General features: G+C 40.2%; 1 protein-coding gene across 1 annotated transcript; it reads right to left on the bottom strand.

Annotated features, from left to right (window-relative positions):
- Window positions 1-277: 277 nt before the first annotated feature.
- Window positions 278-12,818, bottom strand: nrn1a (neuritin 1a). Its single transcript, XM_031759485.2, has 3 exons — window positions 12,572-12,818; window positions 6,608-6,755; window positions 278-3,939 (listed from the first exon to the last, which is right to left on the bottom strand). Exons 1-3 carry the CDS (start codon window positions 12,624-12,626, stop codon window positions 3,711-3,713), a joined length of 432 nt encoding a protein of 143 aa, XP_031615345.1. The 5' UTR covers window positions 12,627-12,818; the 3' UTR covers window positions 278-3,710.
- Window positions 12,819-13,785: the final 967 nt, after the last annotated feature.

Here is a 13,785-nt window from a genome sequence, read left to right as displayed (position 1 = left end):
TAACGGTCCATATAAAATCAAATCCAGGTCGTTTTGAGGGTTTTGGCAGCATGAATTATCCAAATGACTTCTTCAGCAGGATACGCAGTCAACCTTCTTCCTCCTCCCCCCTTCCTCTTCCTCCTGAACCTCTTTGTCTCAGTCAATATAAACTGAGAGCTGAGACATGTGGCAGCTCAGGGACTCTCCTTCATTAATAATGAAAACACTGCAAACCCGGCTCCATCATCTCAAACTCAGCAAGCCAGATTAAAACCACAGCACACAATCATTTTCAAACAGTTGTCGTTTTATTTAATACTCTTCATCATTTTAGCAATCTTTTATTTATTTATTCATCTTTTAATATCTCAGTAGGCCTATAATCTGTAAAGTCTGGGATAGATTATCTATAATAGAGTTTTTATTTTCTTAAAATCCTTTTTCATATACATTTTCTCTTCTTAGATGATTTTCATAAGATATTTTTTTAAACTCTTTTTGCAACATCCCCATAAACAAACAAAGAGACAAACCAACAAACAAACAAACAGAAGTACACATTTTTTCATCAGAAGGCAGTGGAAACATTGTCGGTGCCTCGGCAAAGAAATAAACTCCCTCAAATTCATTTACTGTATTTATGTAGTTCATGATGCTACTATACTGTTGGGACTCTGCTTTTAATCTAACATACAGACCTAAAATATATCACCGCTAAGGTCGTCTAGTATGGATCACTGGTATGAAAAGGGGGGATGTGCTTAATGGCAACAGTCATATCACTCTTCAGCCACGGTTTGATTTTTTTTAATCATCATTTTTTCGTGGTTTTTTTTTTTCAGCTACACTGGCCATGAAGTCGCGTCTTCGTATTGCTCTCGGCTTCTCCTCGCAGTAACCGTTTAGCTCTCAAAGTCATTCGTTTCTAACACGTGGTTGTGCTGATATGAAAGATGGCGGATGTTACCCACCAACAGGAACTAAAGTTAATTTCAATGTGTTGCTACTTTCACATCCAAAACAAGTTTCCATCAGTCGGAGTCCTTGGTCTCGTGGGATTTCAGGAAATGAGCACGTCTGAACAACTTTCTCGAGCTATAAACCAGGATGGTTTTGGCTACAGTGATTTAAGACATTCATCATCAACTCTGTGAGGAAATGTTCTACCTGAAGGGTAATTCATGAAGGAGAAGCTAAAGCTAAACAGTGTTTGGTTTAGCTGCAAATACAAACTGTTGGCTAACCTGATGTAATATGTTTTAGTTACCAACCCACAGCAATCCAATTTACTTGCTAACACAAATACAATCTGCTTTAGCCTCCAACCTGCTAGCTACTCTAATCTCTTTAAACGTCATGTCTTAGCTAAACTAGTGCCATACTGCTAAGTTATTACACGCTGATTCACTTTGGGCATAGCCTGCTTCACTGAGTCATGCTTGATTTGGAGGTGTGGACACAATATGGTTACAGCTAGCTTATATTCTCAAACAGAAATTTGTAGTTTTTAATTAAACAGTAGCTCTCTGATCATCGCAGGAAGAACAGTGGATATAAATAAATAAAGTCTGTCTCCAAATACAACCTGGGAAAACAAATCTAAGACATAAGCTATGCATGTCTCTTACGTATGACTGTTATAATATAATAATAATGACTGTTATAATGTTATAATATTTAACTGGGCATAGCCTAAATCATGTAATTCTACTAACTGTTAACTGCGGTAAAGTACCTTTACATGATTACAAACAAGTTAGCAAACATTAGCCAGAATAAAGCCAGTTTAATCTAGTGGGGCCAAAACAGTGAGTTAGATTCAGTTTAGGAAATGTCTTTAGTTGTGTGAATCCAAATAGTCCCTCCAAGCTAGCCTACCTCTGGCTAATGTTAGCTAATGCTGGCTTGCTAACTAACCAACATAGTAAAGTACTCTAGTGGTCTCATCAAAACTCATAGGGTTGATCTGGATTACAAAGTTTGTTAGCTCATCATGTGTTCATTATTTTATAAGTTTACATTACAAAAACTTTAAACAGAGGTGTCAAGTTACAGCTAGCTAGCTAACATTAGCTAGCTTCTTGACTATTGTTTTATGACCATGGACAGATTTTAAGTGGTTGCACAATAAATGCCAGCATATAAATAAAAAAATGTCTAAATAATGGCAATTAATCTTTTATTTCTTTTTTAAAAAGCTAAAATTAAAACATCTAGTATGTTGCATAGTAACTACCTGGCACTATGTGCTGGTGCCCAGGAGGGCTTATTACTTTGAATTTAAGCTTTTTGAGTGCTTTATGCACTTGTAAATAAAAGAGTTAAAAATTAATGCTGTCCATAACATTAATAACGCAATACTTGGTTAAAAGTCAGCTGTATGTCCTTATTATTCACAATATATAGTCACCTGTCATCAGCTGTTGCTTAAATGTAACTGTGCCATTTTCACTTTTTGTTGTTCTTTGTTGTGATCGTTTCTTAAGGGCTTTTAATTTGAAACTGTTACAGGAAGTGTTGAGTTTATATTACCAACAAAAAGCAGTAACAAAATGAAAAATTCTAATAATACAGAAATGAAACATCGAGATAATACAAGTTTCCTTCCAACAGAAGCAAAAACTAACTTGAACCTGACAACGTCTTATAAAACATTTAATGTTTTTGTGCCCATTTCCTGAAATGTTTTGAGGGTCTCTGAACTGATATCATGCACATTAACAACAGTATAAACTGTTCTTTAAGGACAAGCAGGCTTTATACTCCACCACATCGCTGCACCTCAGAGTTTGGTCAAGAAAAACAAGCCTACGGTCACACCAGAAACGTGGCATGGCAGCAACCTGGCCAGCTCCACAACCAAGTACAACACTATGAATGTAAGGATACTGTTGATTGAGAGCCATGCTGCAGGGGCCAAAGGTCAGTAGTGTCATTGCAGTTTTTCTGCCTGTGAAAGTCAATGTGTAATTTTGATAAGCTGTCTTTGCCGCCAGTTATTACGACTCCATTTAGCGCTGGTGTGACCGTGGCCTGAAAACAACAAACAGCCAATACGAGTACAAATATTACACGAAGCATTCAGTCCATCAAATATACCACTGAGTCTACTTGGCGTAATAAAAAAACAGAAAAAGGAGAATCTGTCCGTGGTGAAAATGAGGCGTCAGGTCTGAATCGGCTCGAGGCCTTGGCTCGTCTTATTGATTTTGTGGCCTCGCGTTACACATGAATATGTACCATAGGCTATATGGGGACTCTAATATATAGCCTGATACAGTGTCAGCACCCTGCAGTCACACAGTGCTGTCTCGGCCGAGCCTACTAAACATCAATAATTCATGGTTGACTTTAATACTGTGTAATTCCACGGTTGTAAGCGGACGGGAATCCATCACGTTTTCATCATTGTCATCGTTTCAGCTCAACGGCTTGTTGAATATTTCATGTTATTGGCCTCTGGGTCGGGTCTGCGTGTGATTGGATGAACGCTCCGGGAGGACGGCGGCCTGCAGATGTCCCAGGAAGGCGACCCGGGCGGCCGTACGGTGACCTAGCAGTAAAAATCCATTCGGGGTGTATTTTCTTGTGATGAATTCAAACTTTGAAGTATTTTTGAAGAGCAGCTATCACTCTTCTCCTATTTTCTTTTTTCAGTTGGATTTTTCCTTTTTTTTTCTTTTTTTACTTCTTTTCGCTTTGTGTTTCCATGTTTTTCCTCATTTCTGTTAAAACGCCAGCCAAGTCAGTATGGTGGGCAGTGTGGTTAGGACCAAGGCGAGGCCCTTGGCGTTGGCAGATCTGGGGGCTCCGTTGCCGCCGCCACAGAGTTCAAACAAACTCCCGCGGAAATTCAGGTTTCGGGACTCCTTTTTCAGTTTATCCCAGAGGTCCGTCGCTCCCTCCTGGCAGTCCGCCAGCGCCGTCGTGGCACAGGAGTGGAAGTTATCCCAGTAACTGGCAGGAGAAAACACAGCAAGCATTAACGCCACAAGCTTTGACTGCAGTGGGAGGCTGGTTTTTAAACTGACTGCATCAGCTACACTGAGGAGCAGAGCCAAGAGTGGAAGCCATCCCAGAGTCTGGCAGCACTGAACACACAGAGAGGAAAAGCTTATGAAGATCCAGCCGGTGAACTTCATCTAGTTTCTATATTCCAGTAAAACAAAGCTGAAGCTCGAGAGCGGCAGCCTGCGCCCGTTACAGCGCCGCCGTCTCCATCATTACCCAGTAAAAACACTTCAATATTGAAGGCAAAATACTGGCTGCCTTCAGCAGCTACCACACAGGAGCACGCCTACTGAGCGTTTACAATAGAAGCTGCTACACAATCAGCACTTTACTGATTCTAATGGTTTTAGTCCAGATACAACTAAAGCTTTGTTTCTTCCAACTGCTCACAATTTATTTTTTGTTTTTAATGTTCCCAAATCTGCAGCTGCATATTTTTATTCTCCATTAATCCACTAATTATCTGTTTGAAAGAGGCGTGGCCACAGTGTTAGCTGTTCATGCCTCCTGCAAACTACATTCAATCCATGTTTGTTTAAAATGTTAAAGTCCTGCTTTAGTTTGTAGGTTTTCTGCTCCTGCTGTACAAACACATATGTTCCACTTTTATCTGATTTTATTTCATGTGGCCCTTTGCAAATGAATGTTTGTATAGAAAACGTGTGTTTATAGACGATGTATTGTTCTATAGGAAAGCTCAGCTACACGTGATGCTGTTAGGCGCCTCCTCGTCCACCTGTAGTAACGATACATTCAGTAGCGATGACACGTTCAGCATCAAAAGCTGAAAAATGGTAAAAAAGTCATTTTATTGTTGTTGTTCATTAGTTCAGTTTTTTTAAGTATTTCATGAAAATTCTGAACTAAACCAGAGTGAAAATACAAATATATTCAATACGAATATATTTGTATTTGGATTCAGTCCAAAGAAATCTTTTTAAGATTATAAAGATTTGCATCTCATCCTGAAACCTCATCATATAAGTTTAGAAGCTGTTTTTAAATCATATAAGAATTTATTATAATACGTGTTGTGACCCAGCTGAAGGCCACACTGGGAATCTACAGGCATTTATTTCATCTTATGAATGTAGAACTTTTACAGTCTAAAACTTGGAGACTAAAATCGTGCATTGAAGGTTCACATAATAAAATATGTGGAAGGTAATGACTTTGCTCTTCAGCTGTTTCCTTCCCTCCTTCCCTCCTTCCCTTGTCCCTCAGTCCTGTTTCTTTCCTTTACTATAGCCCCTCCTCCTCTGCTCGTCTTCCCCTCTTCACTCTCTTGGTTTGATAAAATATTAATACTCATGTTTTTCCCTCCTATGCTCACTTGGCCTGATTTCTCCTCCTCTTCCTCTCTGCTTGTTTATTTTTCTTCTTTATTTCTTTGTCCTCCTCTCTCTCTCATCTGTCCCATCAGTTTTTTTTCCATCCCCCTCCAAGTTAATGTGGCGACGTGTGCTTCAGCGCACACAGACACACACACACACACACACACAGCATATCTAATCCAATCTTCCAATCTGCTATTATTGATGTTGACCTCTTGAACTGAGCCGTGTCGATGCTACATCTCTGAGCAATTAACGCCTCTGTGTGTGTGTGTGTGTGTGTGTGTGTGTGTGTGTGTGTGTGTGTGTGTGTGTGAGGAGGCATATTAACGCGCACCTCCTGCCACGCCTCAACACCGCTGTGATGGAGCTGTCACTGAATTAAAAAGTCATGTGTGTGTGGGGAGGGGTGGGGGCTCCTAGCTGCAGCATGCCATCTGGTGCCCACCCGGTTTGGGTGGTGGGATGGATGGTGGATTAAAGGGAAGATGGTGGGTGGGTGGTGGGGGTCATCTGGGCTGCACATATGCACACTCCCCCACTGACTGCACCCGTTTCCCCCTCAGGGTTAGCGGTGGGAGACTCTTCACGGGCGTCACAGATGGGGCTCAGCATTAGAGACAGACCAGTTCACACGGCCCCGTAAAACCAAACCACTGCAGCTCCAGTTTGTCAGCACATGAGAGCAGATCTCTGTACTCTGACTCATTATTGTAGTTTTGAAAAGGATGGAAACAATAAACTCGATAACTGCAGTGAGGAACGCTCCAACAGCATCTCCTGTTCTATGTGAATGCAGAGTTTTCTCTCCATTTCAAACCTCTGAGTCTGACAGCAGACTATGAAATGACCTCTCGTCTTATTATGACCTCTTATGGACCCATTACTGTTTATAGACACTGATTTTACTTTTACATCAGCTTCATATTTTTCATTTTATAGATTAACAGGGTCAGCTGGGTTAAATAAGTTGGATCAGAGAGGTTTGTTAGACGCGGATCGATGTCCTTTACCTAAAGATGAACTAGCCTAGCTTAGCACTGTAATTATTGTTAGTATGCTATTACGCATTACTGGACTTTAAATGACATATTTGAATATATTTAATTAAACAAACTAGTTTATTGGAACAAAGATCCAGAGGGAAAAAACAAATACCTTCAACAGTTGTAAGAAAACTGCTTAGAATGTTTTACCTTTTTAAATAAATTGCATCAATGCTATAAGCCCCGCCCCCGCTGATGTGATTGTGTGTTTGTGTGTGTTTGTGGTAAACGTACGTGCAGATCTGGTGCAGGTTCTGCCTGTCGTCCAGGTCCTGGGGATAGTTGGCCATGTTGTCTCCCAGCTGAATGAGACAGTCTGAGAAACCCTTGAACACCGAGTCACATTGACCAGCACTGACCAGCACCGTCTGCAACATGGAGACTGCAGGGGGAGGAAGAGGAGGATGAAGAGTGGTGAGAAACAATGGAGACGTTTACATTAAAGCAAACTGTTTCTGTGTGAGCTTACAGGACAAAGGTGTGTGTACTGGTTTTACATCTTCACATCTTGTTTTAAACCTTAAATGTCATTTTTGTCCCAATTTAAACCTTTTTTCTACTTTCTCAGTGAAACTCCACATTTGTACTTATTTAATTAGGTGTACGGTTTGTTTGAGACCTGCTCATCATGTCCTCTGTAGTGGAGAAAAAAACCTGAAAGACTTTTTTGTTGGCATCTTTGATTTGCACATTTCAGTCTGTATGTAGGTTTAAATACGCTGGGTCAACTCTGTGTACGAGAAACTATTGTTTCAGTGCAAAAACATTCACATAGAAACTTTTCTTTTATCAAAGGAACAAGTCTGAGTCCAAATGTTAACCAACGGTCACCCTCCCAGCTTTGTTCTGCAGCAGACTGAGCAGAAATCATGTTTGTGTCAAATCATGTATAAAACCCGGAGTCATCAGCAAACAGAGCGAGCCGAACATCATTTCAGACAAACTCAGTCGGTTTTATGGATATTTGTCAAAGAGCAGGGTGCTTTCAGAGAGGAGATGATAGAAGACAAACAGATGAAAACATGACCACACGGTGCACGAGTTATCAGATCAGCTGAGAGTGACATCAGAGAATAAAAGAGCAAAATTTCTAATATTATTTTACACAAGTGGAGTCTACAAATGTTCTCACAGGTTTATTAAGGAGAACAGATTTAAAGCAGTTATAATGTGGAGCTTAGAGAGGTCTTAGCTCAGTGTTACGATCACGCAGCTCCAGTTTGTCTTGCTTTTATTCCTTCTGCTCATTAGAAACACATCAGTGCAAACTAACACACACGACAGGGAAACACCCGCCAAATGTGACACGCCTCCTACACCCATGCAGTCACACACACTAACACACACACACCCCTTTACATGACCTCTGTGACTGCGTGCGTGTGGTTCGTTAAGCAGGGGATCGGGCTGATTGATTGGTTTGGGTGATGGCGGCTGCTGTCCGGTTCCACTCCATCAAACCGTGGGCTAACACGGCGTGACGTGTAGGACGAGACGCGGCTGTTAGAGGATGAGGGGGGAGACTGATCACCCACGTAGGATCTACTTTACCTGTTTCCACACATATCCACAATGAGCTAGGGTCACTACAGGATTTTTATGGAGGATCAACAACAGGAAAGGCCTTTTTAGTGGCCTGGTTCACTCTGCGCTCTCTCACTGCAGTTTTCTATCATTATTTTCAGAGTAAGAGCCTTTAAAAGCCCTCTGTTCCCTTCCTGTTAGCATAATAGTGCTTCAATAAAGCAGCTTTGAGAGCAGATATGTTCCCTGAGGAGACGGTGGAGACCAAAACCTGGAGATAAAAGCTTGTTTCCTGTTACCAACATGGACAAAATATACCAGCAGTTCTTTTTTTATGGTATGTTAAATCCTTTCATTTGTTTTATATTTACATAAAACATACAAACATATATATATATATATACACTGGGACGTGAATGTTGAGTGAAAGTTTAAAGCATGAAAAATGTTAATCAGGTGGATAAACAGGCGGTTTTTCAAAATAAAAGAACAATTTAACAAAGATCTTCATTTAAAGGTTTTTGGCGTAAATACCAAAGTGTTTGTTTCTGTTTAAATAACAACGTTTGTGTTCCTGACGCCTCCTTGTGGTCACAAACACAAACTGTACTTCCTCCTTTTGTGAACTTTCTGTAATCTGAATAAAAACCTTACAGCGAGCACGTTTCACTCGACGCTGCCTGAGAACAAAATTTTACTTTGTGCAACCAGAGAGAAGATTTGGAGGTGCGAACTGGAAGATGCATCAAACCTTTTCATTCCATTAGTCTGAAAAACTAAATCATGTGAGGCGTGTGGCAGTAAAGGCGTGCTAGGATAGAAAGCACATCTGCCTCTGAAAAATGAAACTCGTGATTGTTTCCATGTTTCTGCGTCCTCGTTTTTCTGACTCATTAAATCTGCACAGAGCTGCATTTAACGAGCACATCAGCTGATAGTGAACATGTGATTTTATTATGTCTTTTATTTTAAACGATGTTTAAATATAATCTGATGACACTGACACAGATTAGCATTAATGATGAACCTTATTTAAATTACTATTATTGTAACGTACAGACAGTTTGACCTGAAATATTTAAAAATCATTTTTATTTAAAAGGTTTTAAATGTTTTAAGAATAAAAATTATTTAATTTGTTTTATTCATTCATTAAATAACATTTTGTACAACGTGAGATATTTTCAGTGTTTAGTTTTAAAATAACTCTGAAATATTTCGATCATGTTTTTTAATTCAGCAAACTGCACATATTTGTATTCACTGTGATTCATTTCATCTGTTTATCTGGAATTTTTATTGGTTTCTTTTATCTGGGATATATTTCAGAATCTTTTTGAATTTTTGACTCTTTGTAATCAGCTTTAGGAGGATTTATTTTAAGGTTTTTATATTTTTAATATTATAACATGTTTATGTTTTTAATATTCCCATGTGTCCCCATAATATCTCTTGATTTCTTTTTATTTATTTAAATTAAGGAAAACGTCACAGAAATCTCCATAAAATAAGCTTTTCATTTAAAATAATACTAAATGTTATTTATTTATTCTCCAGTGACACATTTTCTTATAAAAATGTCATATTATACAGTAACATTGTGTAGTTGTGTTTAAAGAGTGAACAGCATTAAATCATTACTTGTTTATACGACCAGCAGAGGCTCCACAGACCACGTGATCCAGGAGAAAAAGGAGCCGCGCAGCTGAATGTTTGTCAGATGAAGGAAAAAATGTGTTTTGTTTTTCATCAATAAAACAAAAATATGATTTTTTTATTTTTTAAAAAGCTGAATTTTCGTTATTGGAGGTCGCAGATCCGTGTTTAGGTTAAAAGAGTTTGAGGATGAAACACGAGCGCGTGAGGATGCACGTGCGGCAGCGTTAAAAGAACCCCCTTCCTTCCTCTCTGTCCCACTTCCTGTCAGGATGCAGCACGTGACAGCGTCACTGCGTTTCTTCACGTTTGACTTCAGCTCTGATCCTGATTCTGGTTTTTGTGCATTTCTGCAGCTCGAAGTTGATTTTTGGACTTTAGATCGAATTCCTCTTTTTATTTTATTTTTTTGACCATTTAATTTGAATAAAATCTAAATCTGCGTTTTTATTCTCCGCTCGCACTTTTAAATTCTGCCTCATATTTAATCTTCAGCGGTTTTCAGGAAACATTTTTGAACTTAATGTGATTTTTCTCACTGCAGGTTTCACGTTTCTGCTTCCTGTTGCTCCCGAAATTTAATCTGAATGAATAAATGAATGAAAGCGCACCTCCTCCTCCCCCACTCTCTCCATTGTCTCTCGCCCGCTGTATGTTGGAGCATTACATCATCTCTAATAGGCTGCATGATATGGCTGCAACATGCAGCTCCAAAAAATACTAAATGTATAAAAAATAAAAACGCGCCCTCCGCAGTCTCCGCTTCACAAAAGCTCAGATTTGAGTTTCTTTACGTTTTTATCGGGAATTTATTTTTAATAAAGGATCAAAGAAATCCAAACGGGGCTTTGCGACAGTTTGGGGGGTAATTTTGGAGCTTTTTGCAGCATTTTTTTTTTTTTTGCGCAAAAGTTGCGTTTTTATTTCTAGTTTGCGTGCGTTTGTTTTATTCTTTATAATTTTTCGATTTTTTCCCCCGTTTTCTTTCTCTTTCTTACACATTTCAGTCGCTTTGACTCGTTTTTGTCGCGTGTAATTTCTGTTTTCTCATCTCCAAAGATGCTTTTATTTCTCATCCATTTAAAAAAAGAATGCCCCCCCCCCCCACACACACACACACACACACATGATCTTTATTTATTTACTATTTTATTTTATTTTTATTTATTATTTTACTTTATTATTATTATTTAGTTTTTATTACTCCTGTTTGATGGAACCCGCTGTCGTGCACATTAATTAATTTATTTCCCTTTTTCGTTCACGCCTCCCATCAAGCACGCGTGCACTCATTCACCCCACGTCCACACACACACACACACACACACACACACACACACTGTTGCCTGCAGTGTGTCATGCCAAAAGCAGCGTGCTGTAGCTTCACGCGGCGGACACACCCACCTCCTTTACACACGAGGCCATTTTCGTACGTAAAAATGCGCCAAAAACGGAAATTTTAACCCGAAAAATCCACAAAATCTCCACAGTTTCGATTCTGATCTTTACTCTGAATTTGATGCCCACGTGTGAGTTTAAAAAGCAGCCAAACAGTGAACATGAGCCGTGTTTTCGATGTGCATGTCATAAATTTATTGTTAAAATGATTTGGAGGATTGTGCTGCAGCGGCGCGCCAAACCTCGGACCAATCAGACTGCAGCATTTCGGAGACGCCGAAGGATTCACGGCGGAAACATGAAAACGGGACGAAGATCAGATTCTCTGTGAGTGAAAGAAGAAGGAGGAGGAGACGTTTCCCTGCAGGGAAAAATGACCTGCGTGGAATTTTGGCCTCGCTCGGTTCGGATGGTCACCGCTGTGCGTGAAGGACGTGAAAATGCGCGCGTGGATTTTCTCTTGATTCCTCATCTGAAACCTTCACCTCCTGCTCGGAGCTCTGACTAACATCAGCACCGAGGACTCTGCGTCCTGAATAATTCAGCATCCCTGTGCACACACACACACACACGCACGCACGCACGCACACACACACACACACACACACACACACTGAGCCCTCCTCCACAGCGTCGTTATGCAACAGCAGAAAACAGAAATCATCTCCGCGTTTCTGCTCGTGGAGATTTTTAATTTCGTTCCTTCCAGTTATTAGACGGATCCCGCGGAAACACCTGATTTATTTTTATGTGAAAGCTGAAATCAAACGTGCTGTTCCTGCGTGCACGAGCCGGGCTGCCCACAAGAGATGCATCGGTTCATTTTATTTTATTATATTATATTATATTTTATTCATTTTATTTTTATTTTTATTTTATTTTACTTTTAGTAGCTGCAGGGGTTAAACGCGGGCTCGTGCCGTCTCCATCCTCCGGGCTTCACGCGCACTGCGGATCCGCTCCGACATTTCTGTGATTTTTGTTCCAGGCCTTTCTCTCCTTTGTGAAGCTTCAACACTCAAAAGAAGGGCCGTAAAAATCAGAGCGAAATAAAACAAAACATGTTTTTATTTTTCTCACATTTTAAATTAAAAATGAATCAAATCAAATAAAAACGCGTCCAGTGTGGGACACCGGGGAGGGGAGGGGGAGGAGGCGGAGGGAGGGGGGCATTCCCCTTGTTAGCGCACACTTGCACGCACACGCGCACGCGCGAACGTGAAGCGGAGCCCACCGCCGCTCACATGTCTCCGCGGCTTCATTAGGACACGAAAAGTCCGGACAGCAGCACCGACACGATTCAGAAAAAACACTCCATCTGCCCCACGGACGGCCTCGGCTCTGCGCAGACTCAGAACAACTCAAAGAAGCAGAACATTTCACCCGAAACTCGTGTTTTTCTTTTATTTCTGCAGGCGATGAAATAAAAATGAGAAGTGACTGAAAAGCGGCCACAGAGACACTTTAAAGGTCACAAAAGAAGAAGAAAAATTCTTTCATGATAACAAATGTGAAACAAGCTCTTCGTCATCTGCAAACACGTTTAAAAGCGCAGCTTTCATCCTGGAATTTGGTGCAATTACAGAGAAAAACCCGCAAAGCGTGACTTTCTGCGCTCACCTATGTGCAGAGCCAGGAAGAGCGCGAGGCATCTGGAGGACCAGGTAACTCCCATCCTCTGCGTCCGCCTCTCGGCATGAGAGCAGAGACTCGCAAAGTTGGAGAGCAGCTGCGGAGGAGCCGCACATTCCCCGCAAAACAGCCGAAAACAGCTACATCCAGCAGAGTCCTCCGCCTGCTCCCCCGCTTTTTCTTCTCCTCCTCTTTTCTCTTCTTCTTCTGCTCTTTTAGTGTGAAGCTGCTCCCTCCGCGCGGCTCTCCGTCCTGTGTGCGCGCGGCGCTTCCTGCTCGTTTTTACGCGTCCGGAGAGAAAAAAGAAAAGAGAGAGAGAAAGCCCCTCCTCCTCTCCTCCTCCTCTCCTCCCTCATTAATATTATTTATCCTTCTTTTATGATTCCATGTCATGATTTTTTTATCCCTTTGAGACGTTTGAAGGGAGGAAATCTGTGAAACGTCTGAAAGGCCTTTTTCCTCCCAATGAAACGAAAATTATTCACGCGCTCTTTATCCACCGAGATGAACAAGAGCTAAATAAAACCTTTTTTAATATATTTTATAATAAAAATAAAAATAAATTTTACAGCTTCCCAAAGGCCTTTCACTGTCATGCGCACTGGATTTAAACCTGATCAGACTTTAAGCTTCAGCATTAATTCACATAAACACATTAAAACATTTAAATATTGAAACAGGTCAAGTTTATTTACACAGCACAGAAATGCTGCATTTAAAAATCACAATATTATAAAATAAAATACCTACACCGGCCTTTAAAGGAAAATAGTTCCCCTACTGTGTTTGGATTATTATGGGACAGGCGCTCTGATTGGCTGGACACGCCCCTTCTCTTATTAATAAACTGGATTTATTTTTATTTCTTTAATTGGACCTTTTGTGTTTGAAGTTAAACTCCTCCCCTCAAACACCTGAGGCCGAATCTTCACAGGTGTGTTTCTGTTCAGTTTCCTCCTGGTGGTCATTTCCATTATTGCACTGAGAATTATTTAATTTGTTATGAAAATAATGTGAATTCCTCTATTAATTATTATTTAATTATTAATTAACAATTATTATTATTATTATTTTATCTTTATATTATTTTATTATTATTAAACATATATTAATATATAGTTCGTGCAGCGTCGGCCCGAGAGGCTGAAAATAGCTTCTGATTATTTTTAAAGGCCTCAAACAAGAATTTACACGAGTGTGTG

This window comes from Oreochromis aureus, linkage group 9 (genome assembly GCF_013358895.1).
Source record: "Oreochromis aureus strain Israel breed Guangdong linkage group 9, ZZ_aureus, whole genome shotgun sequence".
NCBI classification, from domain to species: Eukaryota; Metazoa; Chordata; class Actinopteri; order Cichliformes; family Cichlidae; genus Oreochromis; species Oreochromis aureus.
The sequence above is the reverse complement of the archived record's forward strand: the minus strand, read 5'-3'. Positions and strand labels throughout refer to the sequence as shown.

Coding starts and splice junctions, on each gene's coding strand:
- nrn1a (XM_031759485.2), bottom strand. CDS start 12,626: ATGGGAGTTACCTGGTCCTCCAGATGCCTCGCGCTCTTCCTGGCTCTG. Junction 6,756..12,571: donor CTTCCTGGCTCTGCACATAG/GTGAGCGCAGAA, acceptor CTCCCCCTGCAG/TCTCCATGTTGCAGACGGTG. Junction 3,940..6,607: donor AACCTGCACCAGATCTGCAC/GTACGTTTACCA, acceptor TTCTCCTGCCAG/TTACTGGGATAACTTCCACT.